Below are 19,490 nucleotides of genomic sequence, written 5' to 3'. Positions count from 1 at the left end.
TGCAGCTGGAGAGCAAATGGCCTTACCCTGGGCTGGTTTTGCTGCTATTTAATCTCCCTCTCTGTCCCAAGCTACCCGAGTAGGTGTGCAGTGCTTGTCGCAGCATTTCCTGACGGTGAACAAAGAGCCAGATTCTCCTGACCGGCACGGGGTGCAGGCAAAGGGAGCAGTAAATTGTTCTGACCTAGCAGCAGCTTGCACCCGCTTTGCCTGGGGTACATGATTATGGGGGGAGGGATAGCTCAGTGGTTTGAGCATTGGCCTGCTAAACCCAAGGTTGTGAGTTCAATCCTTGAGGGGGCCACTTAGGGATCTGGGGCAAAATCAGTACTTGGTCCTGCTAGTGAAGGCAGGGGGCTGGACTCAATGACCTTTCAAGGTCCCTTCCAGTTCTAGGAGATGGGATATCTCCATTAATTTATTATTTATTTATTTATTTATTAATTACTGAGATAGCAGGGAGTGGAGAATTGGACCCAAACCGGTCACTAGAAGGTCACTTCCATTTTAAACCATCCCTCCACAGACACCTCATTGTTCAGCTGATCACAACCTTCTCCAAGAAATTCAGCCCTTCTGAATAAAGCAGCGGAGCGCTCCGCCCCTAACCCAGGGCGGAGCCCTCTCCAATTCCCAGGAAAGCCAATGGGAGCCTTTGCCCCCCACCCCCAAGTGCTCAAGCCACTGGGCTCAGACGACTGAGCCCTGAAAATCGCATGGGGGCCCAGCAGCTGTTGGCTCTGCCCGCGGTTCTGGCCACAGCAGGTCAAGGATTTACTCTCGCTTGGGCTTTGCTTTTGTTTCCTTTGTTCGGGAGCAGAGCCCCACGGTTTATGGCAGGGCCTGCTGGCTCAGCCTGCGCCGCCTGGGGCTGGTTGCATGGAGGTGGAGGGAGAGGTGCCTGGAGCTCTGGTACGTTGGGAGCAGAACAGGAGAGAAGAAGAGAGCTGGGGCACTAAGCTCTGTGCCACAGCTGCCCTGGAAGAGAGAATATTTTCCCCTCTGCCGATGCTCCCCCGAGAAGCCCCCAGAGCTCGGCTATTGAATCATCGCTAGAGCAGCAAGAAATGAATAGGCCCAGAGACAAAGCTATTTCACGTGGCATCAGGAGAGGAGTCAATGAGGGTGAGAAAGGGGCAGGCAAGAACAGACTAGACACGGAGCCAGGGGAGTGCTGTGAAGACCAGACTGAGCTGTGAGCAAGGACCCTGGAACCAGGAAGGGAGAGCGCTGATTGGTATTTTTAAGGTAATGAGAGAACGAAGCCAGACCGGACACAGAGGGAGGCAACTGCAGGGACACAGAGAATTCCCAGCATTTCTGAAAAGGCAGCAGGACACAGGAAGGGGTGTGAGTTTGCTCCTGTGCTCTGGAGAGAATGGGAGCAAGGAGACGGATAGGGTGACCAGAGGTCCCAATTTTATTGGGACAGTCCCGATTTTTGGGTCTTTTTCTTATATGGGCTCCTATTATCCCCCACCCCCTGTTCTGATTTTTCACATTTGCTCTCTGGTCACCCTAGAGACGGATTAACCAAGGGATCTGAAAACACTTGCACCTGAAGCTGGTCGCTGTCCAAATGATTTATCGGAGTGGGACTGCACTTCCCAACCACAGAGATTTTAAAAGATTCTCCCCATTTTGCCAAGATATTTGCCAATAATAATAATAATAAGGATGAGATCATTTTACAACCCTGTTAGAGACAATAAAGCAGCCTGTTAGGGTTTAAAGGAAACACTGAGAAAGCCACCATGACTTATGTTAGAACTGAGCATGTGGGGTCTGAACTCCCTCGATCTTCGGGGGGATTCTACCAATGGCCCCACTTTCTACAATGGGCTGGACCAACACCCCAGATCCAAATGCCTCCCTGGCTATTGGTGCTTCCAATCCAGAATGGAATTTCTCATCAGTGGCCGGTACAGTCACCAGCGTTGGCCAGAACCAAGGAGAAGAGTCCGCCCTTTAGCCTCTTCCTTTTACTAACAGTAATAGTCTGCTCAGACCCCTCCGTAGCAATTCCCCGGTGTGCACCCCACTGCCTGGATCGGCGTTCCAGAGCCGTCAGCCGTTCAAAACACGGGCCGCAGCAACGCTGAAATCTCATCCCGGGTGGCAAAACATGATGGGACATGTACATGCACGGGTGGGAAGGGCCCAGGCCCTCCTGCCTCCTGTCCCTAGGTGCAAGAGAGCCGCAGCCGACCAGAATCCCTCTCTCGGAGAAGCTGTGGTGAGACGCTCAGGTCAGGCTCAGTACACTGCTTGTTCACGTGAACGCAGCCAGGGCTAAGCTGCCTAACATGCCTGCCTAGTACATAGGCGATCGTGGGTGCCTTTAGGTGTCTCTGCGGCACAATCGGTCCGCACGCTCCGCGATTAACTGAAAGGCCGGTGGTTCAAGCCCCCCTGGGGACGTTACTCAGGCTGTACACCTCGACCACGTCTCGTCTCTGTAGCGTGACCAGCCAGCAGCAGTATGTTCAGCTGGTCACCAAAAGGCAATCGTGGGCACTGCCTGGGTTCTCTGCTTGGTGTCCCCTTCCGGATCCCTGATTTTGAACCTGTACCCCTCATTCCTGACCCTGTTTTCTCATTAGTTGTCCCCCGGAGTTGCTTGAGCCTCAGGTTTGGTAGCTCTTCCCCTTAGGCTGGGGGAGGGGCCTTCAGAGGTGGGCAGGCTTGCGCCCTCCCGAACCTCAGCAGGTGAATGCAGCCAGCAGAGAGAAGGAAGGCCCACGTACACCCCTGTCACATCCAGCCCTCTGGGCTTGCGGGGGGGGATCTCTTCTCAGCCGGGCTAGTCAGGTTCTCAGCTCCCGGGCTGAGAGGTTTCCTGTCCCGGGGGCAGGTTGAAAAGCGTGATAGGGAGGGATAAGATTTAGCGCCTTTGGAGAACCGGCCCCAGCTTCCAAAACCACCACCCAGGGGCCGTTCACCGGGTCTTGCACCGCCACGGCCACCTGCCCGCCTCGGCAGCCTGGGGGTGGAACCTCTTGCGGTAGCAGAGGGGTCTCGATCCCACACACGGGGCAGAGCTGTGAGGGGGCAGCAGGGGGCCGGGGAAGGTGGTGGCGGCGGCAGCCAGGGGTTTCGCCAATTGGCGGATTTCGGAGGTGGGCGGGGGGGTGTTTTGCTGTTTCTAGGTGGGACCCCAGCTGAACAGCACTAGGGGGATGTGATGGTAGCAGCGCTCGCTCGTACCTCTGCAGTGCTCCTACAGCCCTTCTGCCCCATGCTGCTCAGCCTGGACGGGGCGGCCAGAGCAAAACGGCCCCTCTGGGTTGTGTAAATCGCCTGATAGCACATAACGGCATGTGACTAACGTTGAGCCGTTCTCCGATACCCGAACTCACCGCGGCCCTGAGCCAGGAAAGCATGTGATTAACTTTCAGCGTGTGCTTCAGTGCTTTCCTGAATCCGGGTCTCTGAGCGGCCTCACCCTGCCAGTCACCCCATGGATGTCAGTGGGACCACCCCGGGAGCAAGGGGTTACTCACAGTGAGTAAAGGCGGCAAAATCTGGCCCTCGTTATTTTGATGTGTAGGGGGGCCCCGCTGACGTGGCTGGCAAAGCTCCCATTGATTTCACCCTTTGTAATGCACCTGTTTGCGGTCACTATTATACCTTGTAGTGACTGCTCAGACAGTAAATCCTTCAGGGCAGGCTCCACGTTCGCTCGCCTGTCTGCACCAGCCTAGCACACAGCCAGCACTGCCGCAATTCACAGTGGGGTTAGGTTATTACAACAAGGGTTTATGCAGTTGGAAGGTTGTTTTCTTTGCAGAGAGGCCCTCTCGTGTACTGTATAACGAGTGTAAATCCTGCAGCCAATCATACAGATTAAACTGAAAGAGACGCACAAAGAAAAAATAAAATGTTTTTTGCCTCTAGTCAAAGCCTCTCTAACACCATCATTATGGGCCGTTTTTGTCTCCTACTTTGTTTCTGTTGGAAACTGAGCCACACGTACAAACCGAGCCCAGACTGGATCAAATGAAAATGACCTTCCTTTGGCTTTCTGCCAGTTCTCTACTAGCTAGGTGTCAGGGAGCACATCTCAGGCATCTACATAACACCTGGGAGAGTAGATGCATGATTTAATATGGCAAAAACCCACGCAGCCCTCTGCCAGCAGAGATTTTCACAACCCTGTGTGCGTGCAGACACGCGTGTGCATGACCACCCAGGCGTGCTCAGGTAATGCACTGCACCATAGACTGAGGATGAGGCTGGCTGATGTTTCTGAACGTGTTGGTGCAGTTGCTGGTTTTCAGCTAAGATGCTGTATTACACCCATGACTTATTTATTTTATAAATCCTTAAGGTAACATACTGACTGTATCCTCAATTCGTTCTGTGATAGAACAATGTAAAGACAAGTAGGACTAACACAGTCAGAGTTAACTATCAGAGGGGTAGCCGTGTTAGTCTGGATCTGTAAAAAGCAACAGAGGGTCCTGTGGCACCTTTAAGACTAACAGATGTATTGGAGCATAAGCTTTCGTGGGTGAATGGATCCGACGAAGTGGGCCTTCACCCACGAAAGCTTATGCTCCAATACATCTGTTAGTCTTAAAGGTGCCACAGGACTCTCTGTTGCTTTTTACTGTCAGAGTTAAAATTGCCACCAGATGACTATTTTTGGCAACACTGTCAGGGAAACAGTTTGTCTATATTTGCCCAAATTCCTGCTTTCCTGATCTAAACACTTCCATATATTTTACTTCTCCCCCGCCACACGGGACAGCACCTTTGGAAGACATTAAATCTCCCCCATCCCTGCAGTGACATAATGGCAGAGGCCCTGCTCCTTTAGAATACATTCGTGTTCACCAGGGGAATGAGATGCATGAACTTTGTGGTATGGTGCTGAAATCACGATGGTCTCACTTTCACAAAGAGAAAGCAATTACCTGGGGGTAGCTGATTTGCTTTCCTAAGACGGAGCTCTGTAACTTTGCTGCCTATGTCACCAGGTACAGCATTTTGGATCCTATTCCAATTGGGGACTTTTACATTATTAAACTAAGTGGGAGGCTCTTTGCAATGGCCAGCAATATTCCTGTGGTGAAGCCAAGACTCATGTGATCCAAAGAGGGGAGGAAATGCACATAGAGGCCACTGCCACGGTCAGCAAGAACCTGTCTGCAGACCATGCTTGGCAAGCCTGATCCACGCCTCCCTATGCCGCTCCATAACTCCTACAGCAGAAGTACCCAAATTCTACCCGTGCTCCCACGGCTGTCTGCAGGTTTTCCTGCATGCTCTTCTTCACAGCACCGAGCAGGGCTGGGCCATAAGGGTCTCTCCTTCCCTGTTGGCTGGGGGACTCGCCCATTAATGGTAAGTTACATCCTGAGCACCGAGGGGAAGAGAGACTCTAGATACTGTGATACTAGCACTTACGATTTGTGGGATAGATAAGCTCAGTCAAACCAATCCTTGCCCGCATGAGACCAAGGCTTTCCCTTTTCCCCGTGTCCAGGCTCGGCTTCCGCAATGCCTCACCGCACGGTGCGCTCGCTTTCCATCCTGGGGGTGACGCTGCAGCCCAGATGGCAACAGGTTACTTTCTGGGGCCCCAAGATTTATTTCGCGACCAAACATTTGGTTAAGAGGGGTTTGAACTACTGAGCACTTAGCTCTAGCCCCGCTGTTCCCTAAGCAGCACGGTCTGCCAGTGCATGCCATTTACACCACAGCCTGACCACTAACGAAACACAGCAAGAGCAGGAAAAGAGTGACATTGTTTAGAAGTTATCCAGCCACTCACTGACAGGCAGGCAAACCCAGGGAACGTTAAAGGCTGTAACTGATTCAATCTCACCCTACAGCGGTGTGAAAAACCTCAAGCCTGCAGAAAGAACGAGGGTTCCCCTATGTCTTCACTGCCCAGAGCAGTCAGGGCTCTTTGGGTTTTGTTCTTAAGGATTCCAGCTTGCCTTGGGGGGGGGGGGTCCCCCAGACTCTTTTTCTCACCCCTCCCTGATGGCTGCTTTCCTCTGCTGTGTGGTGTGAGAGACACAGAGAAGCCAGAGTTATGGAAGGGGAGAGGCAGCTGCCACATGCTGGCTAAGGGTTAGCGGAGGTGAAATGATGTGGACTGAGAGTTCTGTTCCATCCTGTCCTAGCCACCAAGATTAGGACTGTCCCAGGCTGTGTTGCGGGCAGCCCTTTCACCTCTAGAGACGGGGATTACAACCCAGTTCACAGCACAAGTAGAAATAACGTTGGTGGCTTTATCCTAGTGCCTAGCCAAAAGGGCAAACCCACCCCCCAGCCTCGCCCAGTGCAGAACTGCTACCACATTGCGCTGGGGAGAGCCCAGGACTGGAGGAGCAGGAGCCTGTCCCGCTAGAGCAGAGCTGGGGGAGGAAGCTGGAATTACACCGGACGGTGGGTAGTGCAGTACTCGGCTCCTCTCTTTCACAGGCCTGGGGTGAAATCCCAACCCCACGAAGGCAATGACACGATGCCCACTGACTTCCCTAAGGCAGGATTTCACCCTGCTTCACACACAAACAACACTCCTTCGAACTCTCCCCCACTAGCTAGGCTTCACTGGAAGTGACAAAGGAAACAATACCGCCTTAAAATCCACCAGTGCAAGAACGCTACGGGTGCTGTTTAACCAACACACTACACAACATGAGACACACACAGAGATTAGCCTACACAGGGGTATATTTCTCAGCAGTCCCTGTCAAGTTGGAGTTATGTCGTCTTTTGAACAGTGTTATTCCGCAATAAAACCAGACTGTTTCCTGCTGCTAAAAGCTCTGTACATAAGAACAGCCACACTGGGCCGTTACTGGGTCAGACCAATGATCCATTTAGCCCAGTATCCTGTCTTCCCAAAGCAGCCAACGCCAGGCGGTCTGTCACCCTCAGTAAGATGTTTGCCTTTAAACCTATTTGCAGAAGCTATGTGACAGAGAAACATTCCCCACGTGCTGGAGGCGAATCAGGCTCGCCCTGGTGTACCCACGCAGTCAGCTCCTCCAGGAGGATAAATTTAACTCTAAGGCACAGTGTATTTTCTATTCTGGGGCCTGATCAATGCTCACTGGAAAGACTTCCGTCAGCTTCAGTGGACAATGGGCCAAGTCCCTATGTATGACTGTCCTATACGGTGGTTACATGCTAAGACTGATCTGAAGATGGACACAGCTACTTAGACCAGCGAGGGAGGGCAGTGATTCGGAGACTGGATTACTCAAGGGCTCATGAACAGAAATTCTCCAAGGACGCATCTCCCAGCAGCCGGTGGAAGAGGCATCCCTTCAGCTGTTCTGTGCTGTGTGGGAGCACTGAACTCAGCTGAGAGCTCTGACTGGCTAAACCTCACTTCCTGCATTAGAACTGCCCGGCACTGGATGGTTGATGGCGTGGGTAACAGGACGTGGATCTTTACACTCCGCGGTCACTAGTCTGAATCTGGCCTGGTTCAGAGCATCCAAAAAGGTTTCTGTGACAGTGAGGTCTCAGGCCAGTTCCTATGGGCAAGTGCCAATGTCACAAGCTCCCGCACCTCCCTGGCTGACGGCCTCAGACAGGCCTAGGATTATACAGCCATCGAGGTGCCCGATCAGCCCCGGGTTTGGAGGGCTGCGTGGAGAAGCAGGCACTGCCCCGGCCCAGGCTGTACCTACTCTGTGCTCCAAGATTGCAGCTCTCAGTCCTGGCACCTTTTACAGGACCTGCGAGCTGTCCTAGTCCCTCAGGCGCGCTGTGCGTCTCTTGTTAAAATGAACCGTTGCTGGTGCCGGAGCCCAAAATGCAGATCCTGCCACTCTGAGCCTGTGATGACAATCTCCTCGGAAAGTTGTTCACACGGTTCGTGCTGGAGGAGGCCAGGTAAGTGCATTCACACCATTCCCAACAGGCACAGCGTGGGCCAAGCAGCTCCACATCGTGCTTTGCTTTTACACGAGGCCGTGTCATCAGCACACACGGGAGATGTCATGGCTCCCGCCCGTGAGACGATTCCCCTGCCCTCTCAGCACCTCCTCACCCCACGGCCCTTCAGGCTTTCCCCTCACCATTCCTCCCGGCCAGTTTCTGCTACCGGCCTCTCTTCCTCCTCCTGATCACTATGGGCAGCATGGGCGATATCCCCTCCCAAGCTAGGTGAGATCTGGAGACCAGCGGAATAGTCTCTTCCCTCGCGTCACCGAGTGCCTTGCTCCCAGCCAGAACCGAGTGCCAAGTCCCAGGGCGAAGGTGGTTTCAGCTTATGGGACTGTCCCACGTTCACCCTGGGACTCTGGTTCTGACAGCTGACCTAGTGTTAGAGCAACATGCCCCCCTACGGGAGACCCAACTTCCAGCCTCGGCTTTGTTTATCCTTGGCTGCTCAGCTGTCAGGAGCTGGGCTTTCTGCAGAATCGAACTGCCTGCGCCCCCCGCACTTGGCTGTGAACACTCAAACCAATTCCAAAGATGCACTAATGGGCTCTGGGGCACGTGTGTGTGAAAGGCAGAGAGAGAGAGGTGAGCCCGGGGAGAGCGTGTATGTGAGGGCGAGCCAAGGGGGGGTGTGGGCAAACAAAGAACATGCCAGATGGGTGCTGAACATCATTACTGGCTCAGTGACTTGGGTTTTTTCTCATCCATTGTCTGTTTTGCTGGTAAGTCCCCGAGTGCAGGGACTGTGTCCTTACTGGGCTGTCAGGTACCTGGCAGACTATCCATAGAGATAATCACAATTTTAATGAGAAAAGTTTCATCGGCTTTAAGAAAGCATTTGTATATCTGAATTGTTCCTGAAAAAAGGTGAGCAAAACGAACGGGATCCTGCTGAGAAACCCAGATTAAACATGATGCTGGAATCGCTGGGTGAAATTCTCTGGCCCGCGTTCGGCTAGGCTAGATTATTATAATGCTTCCTTCTGGCCTTAAAATCCCTGAGTCTGTGAAGATATTGTTAAATTAAGAGATCTGAATCTTGGCCGCTTTGTTTTTAAAAGATTTGTCTAAAATTCTTCATTTGTTCCACAGATGTTGTCTGTCAGGTTAGGATTCGTAGAAATAATCTGTACTGAGACGTGCCTGCACAAACTGTACCTGTATTGTTGTACGTAGGATCGACTAACATTCTGTCAAGTTCAAGGTCACACCTAATTGTCTCCTAACGTAATTCAAAGAGGAATAGGGCAGCAAATCAAATTACAGCCCAGAGAAGCTTTGATCTGATCTGAATGTCAAATGCTGGATCACCCACAGCCCTGCTGTTAATGTTCAGTCCATAGCCTACCCACCCAGTAGGGTACAGAGTTCACGACATGCTCCCCCTCAGTAGCCGGCCCGGGGCCGGGGAAGCTAATGATCCACCCTGCGGGATCAAATTAGGTGATGAATCCTGGTGACGTGCCACCTGAGACACATGGCGCGCACACTACAACAGAGATATCCAGAGTACGGGGCTGGCAGGGACATCCTCCTCCCCAGGTCTGGAGTACAGGCTGTCTGAGATGAACACAATATTCTTCTGATTATTTTCTAAAACTTTAAAGGGGCAAGCGGTGCCTCTGGACACTTGATCTTCTGTAACTACAGAGACCTCTGGGACTCCCTGCTTATACCAGGGCATCTGTCTCTGCTGCTAACCCTCTCCCTTTCTCTGTACCACTGCTGCGTGTTGTCGATCCTAGGCTGTGAGCTGTCTGGGGCAGGGACCGCCTCTGTGTAATGTTTGCTCAGTGCCCAGGACAAGGAGGCCCTGCTCCCTTTTGGGGACCGCTTAGAGCTCCCACAATAGAAATAACAATCCGTAACCGTGAGGAGAAGAGGTCACAACGGTGCCAATTCCTGTGCCCCTCACACAGACTAACAGGCCATTGGGCGTTAGCTAGGGCTGCTCCACAGAGGCCAGCAAAGCAGGGGGGCTGAAAACCAGGACTGAGAGGGAGCTTGAGGATGCAAGTCAATCTCTCACTATTAGGGCTCCTGGAGAGGATGGGGTGTAGTGGGTTACAGCAGGGGGAGCAGGGGGTTGGGAGTCAGGACGCCTGGGTTCTATCCCAGTTCTGGGAGGGGCGTGGGGTTTAGTGGTTTAGAGTGGGTGGAGTCAGGACTCCTAGGGTCTGTCCCCAGCTTGGGGAAGGGAGTGGGTGTAATGGGTTAGAGCTGGGGTGGGAGGCTAGAAGCCAGAACTCCTGGGTTCTATCCCCAGCTCAGGGAGAGGAGTGGGTATAATGGGTTAGAGCCGGAGGAAGTGTTGGGAGCCGGGATTCCTGGGTTCTACCTGTGGCTCTGGAAGTACAAACACACAATCCATTGGAAACAATGGACAACACCCTTAACCAGCTCCCTCACAGCAGCCTCCATGCCAAGGGAGAAACAACCTCAACTCACCCCTGGCCCTGCAACAACCGCCCAGGAGTCACCGTGGATAGCAGGACACAAACAGCCCTGCGCCAAGCAGGCAGGCACTCTGACCCCCCGACAGACCCAGCACCATGGGCAATGAGTGCCCGGCGGGGCAGGAGGAGGTGGCCCCTCATTGATGTCTGGGTGTACTGAGATAGTGTCCAGGGCCCCCATTGGGAAGTGGGGCCCCACTGCACGAGGCTCTGCCCCACAGAGCTCCCAGTCGGAGCGTGGCCGACGCCATGGGGGACAGGGAGGGGAACCGCAGTGAGACAGAGGTGCAGCAATGGGTGGGTGGATGAATAGTGGTGAGGGGGAGAGGGGTGTGAGTGCATGGTGGGTGGATAGACGGGTGAGTGGATAGACGCCGGCTGTTTTTCTAAAAGCTCTGCTCTAGATCAGATAGGAATGATTTCAGGGCACTCCTCTGGCCAAATTATGCAAGAGGCCAGACTAGAAGATCACAGCCGTCCCTTCTGGCCTTAGAAGCTATAAATCTAATGTGGGGGCAGATTATCCCACCTCTGCCTAACGAGAGGTTCCGCTAAAGCTTCTGGCCATTATCAGAGATGAGATACTTGGGCTCGATGGCCCGGACCACTGGTCTGATCCAGCCTGGCGGCTCCTGCACGAGAGGTGGGGATCAGGGCGGGAAGAGACGGGACACTGCAGTAAGGACTGAGGGTCCTCAGCTGAGCTGAACGTGGGCCCCCCGCCAGCCCTTGCAGAGCTAACGGCCCATGTGCCACACAAAACTTTAGAAAACCGCCCCAGCCCGGGGCCGGCAGCGAAGAAACACTGGACATTCCACGCCCGCCTCGAACCCCGGGCTCTCTGGGGAGAGTCACCCTGCAGGACCCCATCCCAACAGCATGTCACCCGGCTCCAGAGACTGCGGCTGCTTGGCTGACTCCCACTGCAGCCCCATTGCCACGCTCTGCTGCCAGGAACCCGCCCCGCGGTCTGGCAGGGTGGTTCCTTCCCCCCAGGGCACTGGGCGCAGCGCCGAGGGCGCCGGCTGGGGGCACAGCGAACCAGGAACCCGCCCCTCGCCCCGCGGTCTGGCAGGGTGGTTCCTTCCCCCCAGGGCACTGGGCGCAGCGCCGAGGGCACCGGCTGGGGGCACAGCGGACCAGGAACCCGCTCGTGCCCGCGGGCGGACCCGGGCTCTGGCTGGCCCAGGGCTCACTTCTGCTGTGCGAGCCCCAGGGCACGCCCGGGGACCGGGGCCAGGGGCAACCCAGGCAGCCCCGCCCGGGGCTCGCTTAGCGGATCGGGGCGGGAAGGCGCCCGCAGCAGGAAGCGCCAGCTCCCCCCTCCCCCGGGGCCGAGCGGGGCGCGGCCCTTCCCCTCCCATCACAGCCGCGGGGAGCCGCCCAGGGGCTCCCCCCCACGGCCCCCGCTGCACAGGGCGCCGCAGGGCTCCCGGGGAGGGGCTGGGGCAGTGCCCGGGCAGCAGGGCCAGGCGCCCCCGGCCCCCCAGGGCGCCCCCTTGCCCCGCTCGGCCATGCAGGGCGGCCCCTGCCCGTGCGCCCTGGGCGCGCCCTGCCCGTGCGCCCCGCCGTGCGCCCCGCGCTCACCAGCAGCACCGAGCCGCGCACCGCCTCCGAGACGCTCTGCCGGAGCTCGGCCGCCGTGCCCGGCTTGCTGAGCCGCTTGGTGAATTTCCTCACTTCGGCCATGGTGCCCGGCTCGGCGGCCGCTCGCAGGGGCCCGCCCCGGCACGGGCGGGGGCGGGGTCACGAGGGAGGCTGGTGCCGGGGGGGGCGCACCGCGGCCGGGCAGGAGCCGCCCCCTTCCCCCGGCTGGGCTGGGCGGGGGCCGCTGTCCTGCCCCAGGGTTCCCGAGCCCCGCACAGGGGCTGCCTCCAGGTGCCGGCTCCAGGCACCAGGCACCCAAGCTGGCACCAGGCACCAGGCACCCTGGCTGCCTCGTCCGTCCCCAGCTCGCTCCGCCCGCCCCGGCAGCGGCGAGTCCTTTGTCCCCGGGTCCTCCCGGGGCATTCGAGAGACAAGGCGGGTAAGAAGAGCTCGTGGGGCTCGAAAGCGTCTCTGTCTCACCCCCAGAAACTGGGCCCAGAACCGATATCGCCTCTCGCCCCTGGCAGCTCTCCGGGGTTCACTCCGGACAGGGGCACTTCAGAGGGCTGCTGGTGCCTGCGGCCAGTGTGATGCAGTGGTGCCTTCTGGTGACAGAGATGCGAATGCACACACTGCCCTGACCAACCCCTGCTTTGATCCTAGGGGCTGGCGGCCAGTTTGCTTGGTAGGCCACAAAAAAGAAAAAAGTAGGTGAAAGAAAGGCTCACTGCAACAATGTATTTCTAACCATTGATCTATGGTTGTATATTGTGTTATGGGTGGAATAGATCCTGGGAGAAGGGTTGAGCCTGTGTTTTCATGTGGTGTGTCTTCAACATTTGTCTTTATTTTACCAAGCTGTGTTGATTTTAACATTTATATTTATGTTGTATTTAGTTTCTTGTGCTCTGTGGTCTAGGGCTAAGACATATAATTAATATACAGTTATGTATATGAGAAGTATCAAAACTGAATTGGATACTTTTGCTCTAATTGCACTCAAAGAGAGCTCACATGCTTTCTGCAATATTGTCATTTAAGCACAATTGAAGAGGATATTCGCTGTTACTGTATTCATATTACCAACCATTCAAAGTACAAAGGAATTATTTAGATTATCTGTAGGGTTCAAAAGTGCAGCTATTATAGTTGAAATAATTTTAAACATTATTAGTAACTTTTAAAGCATGTCCTCAATTGCTATTTGGCTTTGAAGCAGTTTGTTAAATGGGTAGGAAATACCATTTCATAAGAAATATTGCTTTTGCTTCTCCGTGCTTGGAGCCTCTGGAAGGAAAAATGAGTGAAGAAACGCAAGCCCATTTGCTGATTCTCAAATATGCTCCTGGGCCAAGGTCACCAGCAAAGGAGCCAACTGGGATGGGGGTTTCTGAGAGGCGGATACCACACAGAACTGGACTAGGATCTCTGTGCCCATTTCTGATGGTCCCTGAGCAGCTGTCGGATGGTGACGACTTATCAGATATGAAGACGTTTTAATTCCAGTGGCTGCTTTCCTGCACCCTAGCATCACACTGACCAGGGCAAGCTTTAAACACAAGCAAAGACCTTGGGGGGGCCGTAGCTTTCAGCTAGCGAAGCCCCAAACCCAGGATGCGGTGCACGGTGACAAAGATCTAACACCAGGGTCACACAAAGATTGTTCCTTCAGGAAACTTCCATGCAGTGAATTCCATTAGGGAATTTTTTCCTGAGAACCCCCTGTAACATATGAACCCCAGTTTGGGAACCACTGCTCTAAGGGGTGGAGTGTTAAGATATAGATATGCAGGCCAGCCTGTAAAGGCCTATAGTTTAAGAATTTAGGTATATGTTTATCATTTAGCTAGTTATAGAGGTATAAAAGAGACCTCCCTGTGACAGTCTGAGGCCCTGTTCTTAGCCTAAGGCCTTCGGCTAAGCAGTAGGGGCAGCCATAAGGTGGGAAGTGTATGGTCACCAGGGCCGGCGCAACCCATTAGGCGACCTAGGTGGTCGCCTGGGGCACTACAATTTAGGGGGCGGCGACCGCGGTGGTATTTCGGTGGCGGGACCTTCTGCCGCCTCGGGCAGCAGAAAAGCTGGCGGCGCTCCTGATGGTCACATCTTCACATTTCAAACTAGTCACATTGAAATAAGGTGCTATTGGGCTGTTAGGAATACAATCCTGTCCTGATATTCCTGTCACCTCCAGAGAAAGGGAAGAGCCTAGAAGATGTAAAAGGAAACTTAGTTTGATAGCATCCTGTCTGGCAAGAACTCACTTCTCAATAGTTGTGGTTGTGAAACCCTCATTTCTGTATGGTTTATCTTTATGGCCCCCACTTTATTTGCATGACTCTATCTGGTTCTGTAATTGTTTCTGTCTGCTGTATAATTAATTTTGTTGGGTGTAAACCAATTAAGGTGGTGGGATAAGTGGTTAAATAATCATGTTACAATATGTGAGTTAAATTTCAGTAAAATGATTGGTTAAGGTATAGCTAAGCAGAACTTAAGTTTTACTATATAGTCTGCAGTCAATCAGGACGTAAGGGGGGGAAATTGGAATCATGTTTCACTAAGGTGGGGGAATGGGAACAGGGACACAGACAAGGCTCTGTGGTGTCAGAGCTGGGAAGGGAGACACTGAGGAAGGAAACTGGAATCATGCTTGCTAAAAGTTCACCCCAATAAACAAATTGTTTGCACCTTTGGACTTCGGGGATTGTTGCTCTCTGTTCACGCGAGAAGGACCAGGGAAGTAAGAGGGTAAAAAAATAAGCCCTCTAACAAGAGACCTGTTTGAAATCTAGAGATATGCTCGTAGAGAAGCAAAGTGAGTAAGAGGCCCTCTGCCTAAATACTTTACACTCCTTTATCCCTTCCCATGTATGGACCACACGTGCTTTACAGCCACTGATTATCCCTTGTATTTATTGTTTGCATGGCAGTAGTGCCTAGCAGACCAGGACCCCCATGGGCTAGGCACTACGAACACAGAACAAAGAGTCAGTCCCTGCCCCAAGGAATGAATTACCCGCAACACCCCCTGTGAGGGAAAGAAGTACTAACTACTGCACGGAGAGGTGAAGGAAGTGTGTGGCCAGGCCAGGTACAGACGCAGAAGTCCTGGAGCCCAGCTGGTATGAAGGTGGTATGGTGGGGCCATACATCCATTCCTTCTGGGATTTGTTAAGCAGGAGCACTAAGGGGCGGGTAGGGTGACCAGATGTCTTGTTTTTAAAGGGACAGCCCTGTTTTGGGGGGACTTTTTCTTATATAGGTGCCTATTACCCACCCCCTGTCCTGTTTTTTCAAAGTTGCTATCTGGTCACCCTACTAAGGGGTGGATAGGATGCAGGGCCTGTTTGTTTCCCAGCTGTGAGGGCCTGGGAGGCCTCTGGTGGGGGATGGTAAATGTCTATGAGAGTTTCAGTGCTGGATTATTCTGTATGTTAATCACAGGTCGAAGGAGGTTACAGATATTGGTATAAAGGTCTCCACTTTAATGTATCAGAGAGCCCCTGCAGCAAAGGACAGGGTGTCCTGTCTGGGGAGGGAGCATGTGGAGTCAAAGCCTCAGGGCAATGCCTGACTTTCTCCCTCTCCTAGTTCTAAGTAATGCAGTGAACGCTACGTTTTCAGCAGACAGGTGAGGTGAAGGTGGAGGTTTCTGTCCGTCTCCTTCAATGCTCACCTGCTATTTGCCCCCTCCTCAGGAACTGGCAACAAGAGTAGGGGGGATTCCTTATTAAACAGCCTTTAGGAAACAGAGCACAACCGCTGCTGTTAGTGCAACCCCTGCACCCTAGCAGAAATCCAGCGGGACTTGCACCTGTCTTGTACATGATGTAAAGCCCTTGTGGGGCGAATTTTTTGTTGGTGCTCATGAAAGGTGCCTCAAGGACAGCCCACGATGTCCACGGGGGAGAGACAGCCCAAGGGGCAGCAGGGCAAGGCTCCTCACACAGGCTGGTCCCTGGGCCTCAATCTGCAGGGACCATCTCTGGGGATGGGAACAGGCCTCAATAAATTGGTCTCCAGTACTTTTCAATGACGTATGCTATGGCCAGCATCTGTCAATAGGAGCAGGGATGCAAGTCAAGACCATTCAGAAGCCCCAAGTTGTATATTTATAACAAATATAAAGCGCTTTGTTCCTTCTCTCCCTAGCAAACAACCTAATCATTGCCTGTGCCCTCAGTATGAGGAATGGTTGGCATCTTTATTATAGATTTTAAGCTTGTAGCACCATCTACTGGAAACAAGCTTTGTTTCTCCAGTATTTGGTCCTGCCATGCGGGCAGGGGACTGGACTCGATGACCTCTCGAGGTCCCTTCCAGTCCTAGAATCTATGAATCTATGAATTGTCATGCACAGACTCTACTGCTGGTCACCATCTGTATAAAATTTGTTGTTACAGAATCTGATCAAGCTGGCTTGTTCTACTGATTCTTGGGAGGGGAGAGCTCGATTTTTCTTTGCGGGGATTTCCTCTGAGTAGGAATTCTTCCCCACAAGGATGATTCCCCTCCTCCTCCATCCATTTCTCATGGTTTGTTTGGCTTGGCAGGGAGGGGCTGAGAGCTGCCATTTTTTAGGTGGGATTTTGCCTGCACAACTGATCCCACTGCTGATGAAAGGAAGTGAGTTAGTCTGTTGGAAGAGATGTATGGCATGGGAGGAAGACCTCAGGAATGACAGGAAGTGCCTCCTTGTAAGCTTCTCGGATGCCTCAGATACCCTCACGCAGCTGAGGGAGGTCAGATTCCTTCTGCTGGAGGTGCCAGTGGATCATGCCTGACCTAACACAGCTGGTACACATCACAGAGCTGTGGTACTGAAGCAAAGTCCAGAGGCCTGAATGGACAAAACTGTAGGTTGTTTTGCTGTTGTACGTTGTAGCCAAGTACTCAGCGATCCACCAACTTCAGGCAGTGTGAAGATGAGTCGCTCTGATGTTTATTACGTCTCTGATAGTAGCACCTACACGCAGGATTGGGGCACCACTGTGCCAAGCACTGTACAAACAGGACGACAGGACAGGCCCTGTTTAAGATGCAGCAACTGGTATGAAGGTAGGAAGGAGCAGGGGCAAGAGCACAAGGGAAAAAACAAAGGCACCAGCCGTAAACAGACTGGTTGTGGGCACAGCTTGGTGGTAACAAGGGGTGTGTGTTTTTTTTTCCTTTTAAATTGATGTACCTAAACTATTCAAAGAATCTCAACATAGTTCAGAAACCATGAGAGCTGAAAGTTACAATCTCACTTACGGTAGATATATAGCAATGAAAGCAAAACTAAAACATGTTTGGTATATGAGATTGTCTCAATCAGAAATAGTCTCTTTGAGAGAGCATTTCACTTACTGCCAGATACTGTAAAAGGAGCTGGATAATTAAAGATAGCTATAATCAGTGATTTTTATGAAGGGGTATTGAATACTTTAGAGAGTCATGGAGCACATCAAACTTAAGTAATGGGGTCTTCAGCAGCTAAGGAGAAAAACAAATGTTTGATTCATCAAATTCCAAAGTGGATGGTATGTTTTAACTACAACCCAATAACATTAAAATCCCTCCTCCAGATCTTTAAGGAAAGATAGGAGACAAAGGATTAGAAGAAGGTTTGAGGTGGTTTGTGTAGATCAGCTTTGGTCCTCAGGCATGAGAAGTAGTAACTTAAAAAGAATCAGTTCCTCACTCGTTGCTAGATATCTTTCAGTGGGATTGCATGTACAAAGGTCAGTGATTATCTAATACATATTTGCAAGAAGCCAAGATGCTGAGGTACTATTCACCTCCAGTTGCTGGATGATAGGAGACTGAAAAAAATCAACTATTTCCTTTAAGTTTGCAGCATGTGATTATTTACAAATTATAGCAAATGCAGTTGTAAGCAGATGTTGAAAATAAAGTTGGCAACAGTGTTTCAGTTATGAGCTGTTCAACAGAGCTGGTCGGGAATTTTCTGATGAAACGCTTTTTTGTCAAGAAAAGTGGATTTGTCAAAACGGAAACTGGCAGTGGGAAAAGGTCAGTTTCAACAAATCTCCCAATTAAAACATTTCAAAATTTTAAAATTGTAGAAATGGAATGTTTAGACTTTAAAAACATTTTTTGATTTGATGAGATTGTGTTTTGAAATTTTAATTAACATATACTAAGGTTACATTTTTAAAAAAGGTCAAAATTGAAACAAGGTATTTCATTTGACCCAAGCTGAATTGTTTTGGATTATCAGCTTGTGAAAGATTTCAGAATATTGATTTTTCCCTCTGATTCAGGACAGGAACAATTTTCAAAATAAAAATTCGTGCAGGACAAGAATCTGTTCCCTGCTCATGTCTATTCTTTGAGCAATACTGAAACATAGGGACTAAAGGAGCACCTTTATCCTCCTGTTTTACTTACCTGTAATGACCAAGGTCAGCCTTTAACTAAATGGCTTTTGCTTGCACCACAGCTGAAGATGCATGAACGAGCTCCCTCCACATGAACCACTCTTCCCTGGTCATCCAGCAAAGTTGCTTGAATTAAAGGGCTGTAGCAAATTAGCAAAGACAGGCTCTCTAAAGGAGGAGACCCTATCAGTGGTGCATTCCTATTCCTACGGTGATCACATCTAGGTAACATGCTTGATGGCATATAGCACTATAGCTAGAGAAGTGAGCACGTGGATTTTTGGTATTCATGTACTTCCAAAACATACAAGCTATGAAGTGGAATCTAAGTTGTCACAGACTAAGTCCAGTATCTAGCTACAGGAAGCAACACTGTCTAGTAGAACATAGCGTGTATTCACCCTCTTCATTATAGTGGCACCTCATTTCATTTTAGGAATCACAAGCTGTGCCTTTCTTCATGTTCTTCAGGTTTCTCCTCAAATTACTAAGAAACGGTAGTGGAAAAGAACAGAATAAATAGTACCCACTAAGAACATCCCAACTTAAGATGGCTTTCAGCTGGTCTACATTACCCAAGTACTTATTACTTTGAAAATAAGTCATGCTTATCCCAAGCAACAGCATCTTGAAGGCAAACCGGATTTTCGACAGCATGTCTCCCATATTAGCATCTACTAAGCAGGGATGTCAGAAGCAATGATTTCTTTACTATAGTCCTTTTCAACTCTCCGCTTTCTGGCTTAAGATACTGCCTCCAATATTAACTTCACTCAAACTGTGATCATACTCATCACAGCAGCAGTAGTGGCAAAGTAGAAATAAGAAATCAGAGCAATTAAAGTAAGCCGTTTCCTTTTCTTTATGGCTTTCCCATTTCTTTCCCCATGCTACTACAAATGTCAAGACTTCATGAATTTCTCAGAAGGGAAGTGTGTGTATAGGATCATGCAATAACTCTTAACATAGTTTCCGCCTAATACCCATTTCCAGTCCCCTACTGCTTCTTTCAAGAAGAAAATTGAAATCACCATTTAAAATCAGAGGAGGGGGAAAAAATCAGGGAAAGTGGAGTGGACAAGTGAACAACTGTATGCAAAAAGATTTTGATCTGAGAAAAAACAGGTGGAAACTGTATTAAGGCAAA

At 51.4% G+C, this 19,490-nt stretch overlaps 1 protein-coding gene across 4 annotated transcripts in view; it reads right to left on the bottom strand.

Annotated features, from left to right (window-relative positions):
• The window catches only part of DOCK11 (dedicator of cytokinesis 11), a 121,498-nt gene extending 109,418 nt beyond the window's left edge, over window positions 1-12,080 (bottom strand). For all 4 annotated transcript variants that reach the window (XM_026653046.2, XM_026653048.2, XM_026653047.2 and 1 more), the window contains exon 1: window positions 11,958-12,080. In XM_026653046.2, the coding sequence (XP_026508831.1) occupies window positions 11,958-12,059 (102 nt within the window). In that variant the 5' untranslated portion in view covers window positions 12,060-12,080. The remainder of the gene's footprint in view (window positions 1-11,957) is intronic.
• Window positions 12,081-19,490: the final 7,410 nt, after the last annotated feature.

Source organism: Terrapene carolina, unplaced genomic scaffold (assembly GCF_002925995.2).
Source record: "Terrapene carolina triunguis isolate 2854851 unplaced genomic scaffold, T_m_triunguis-2.0 Scaffold131, whole genome shotgun sequence".
In the NCBI taxonomy this organism is placed as follows: Eukaryota; Metazoa; Chordata; order Testudines; family Emydidae; genus Terrapene; species Terrapene triunguis.
This window is presented reverse-complemented; position numbering and strand designations above follow the sequence as displayed.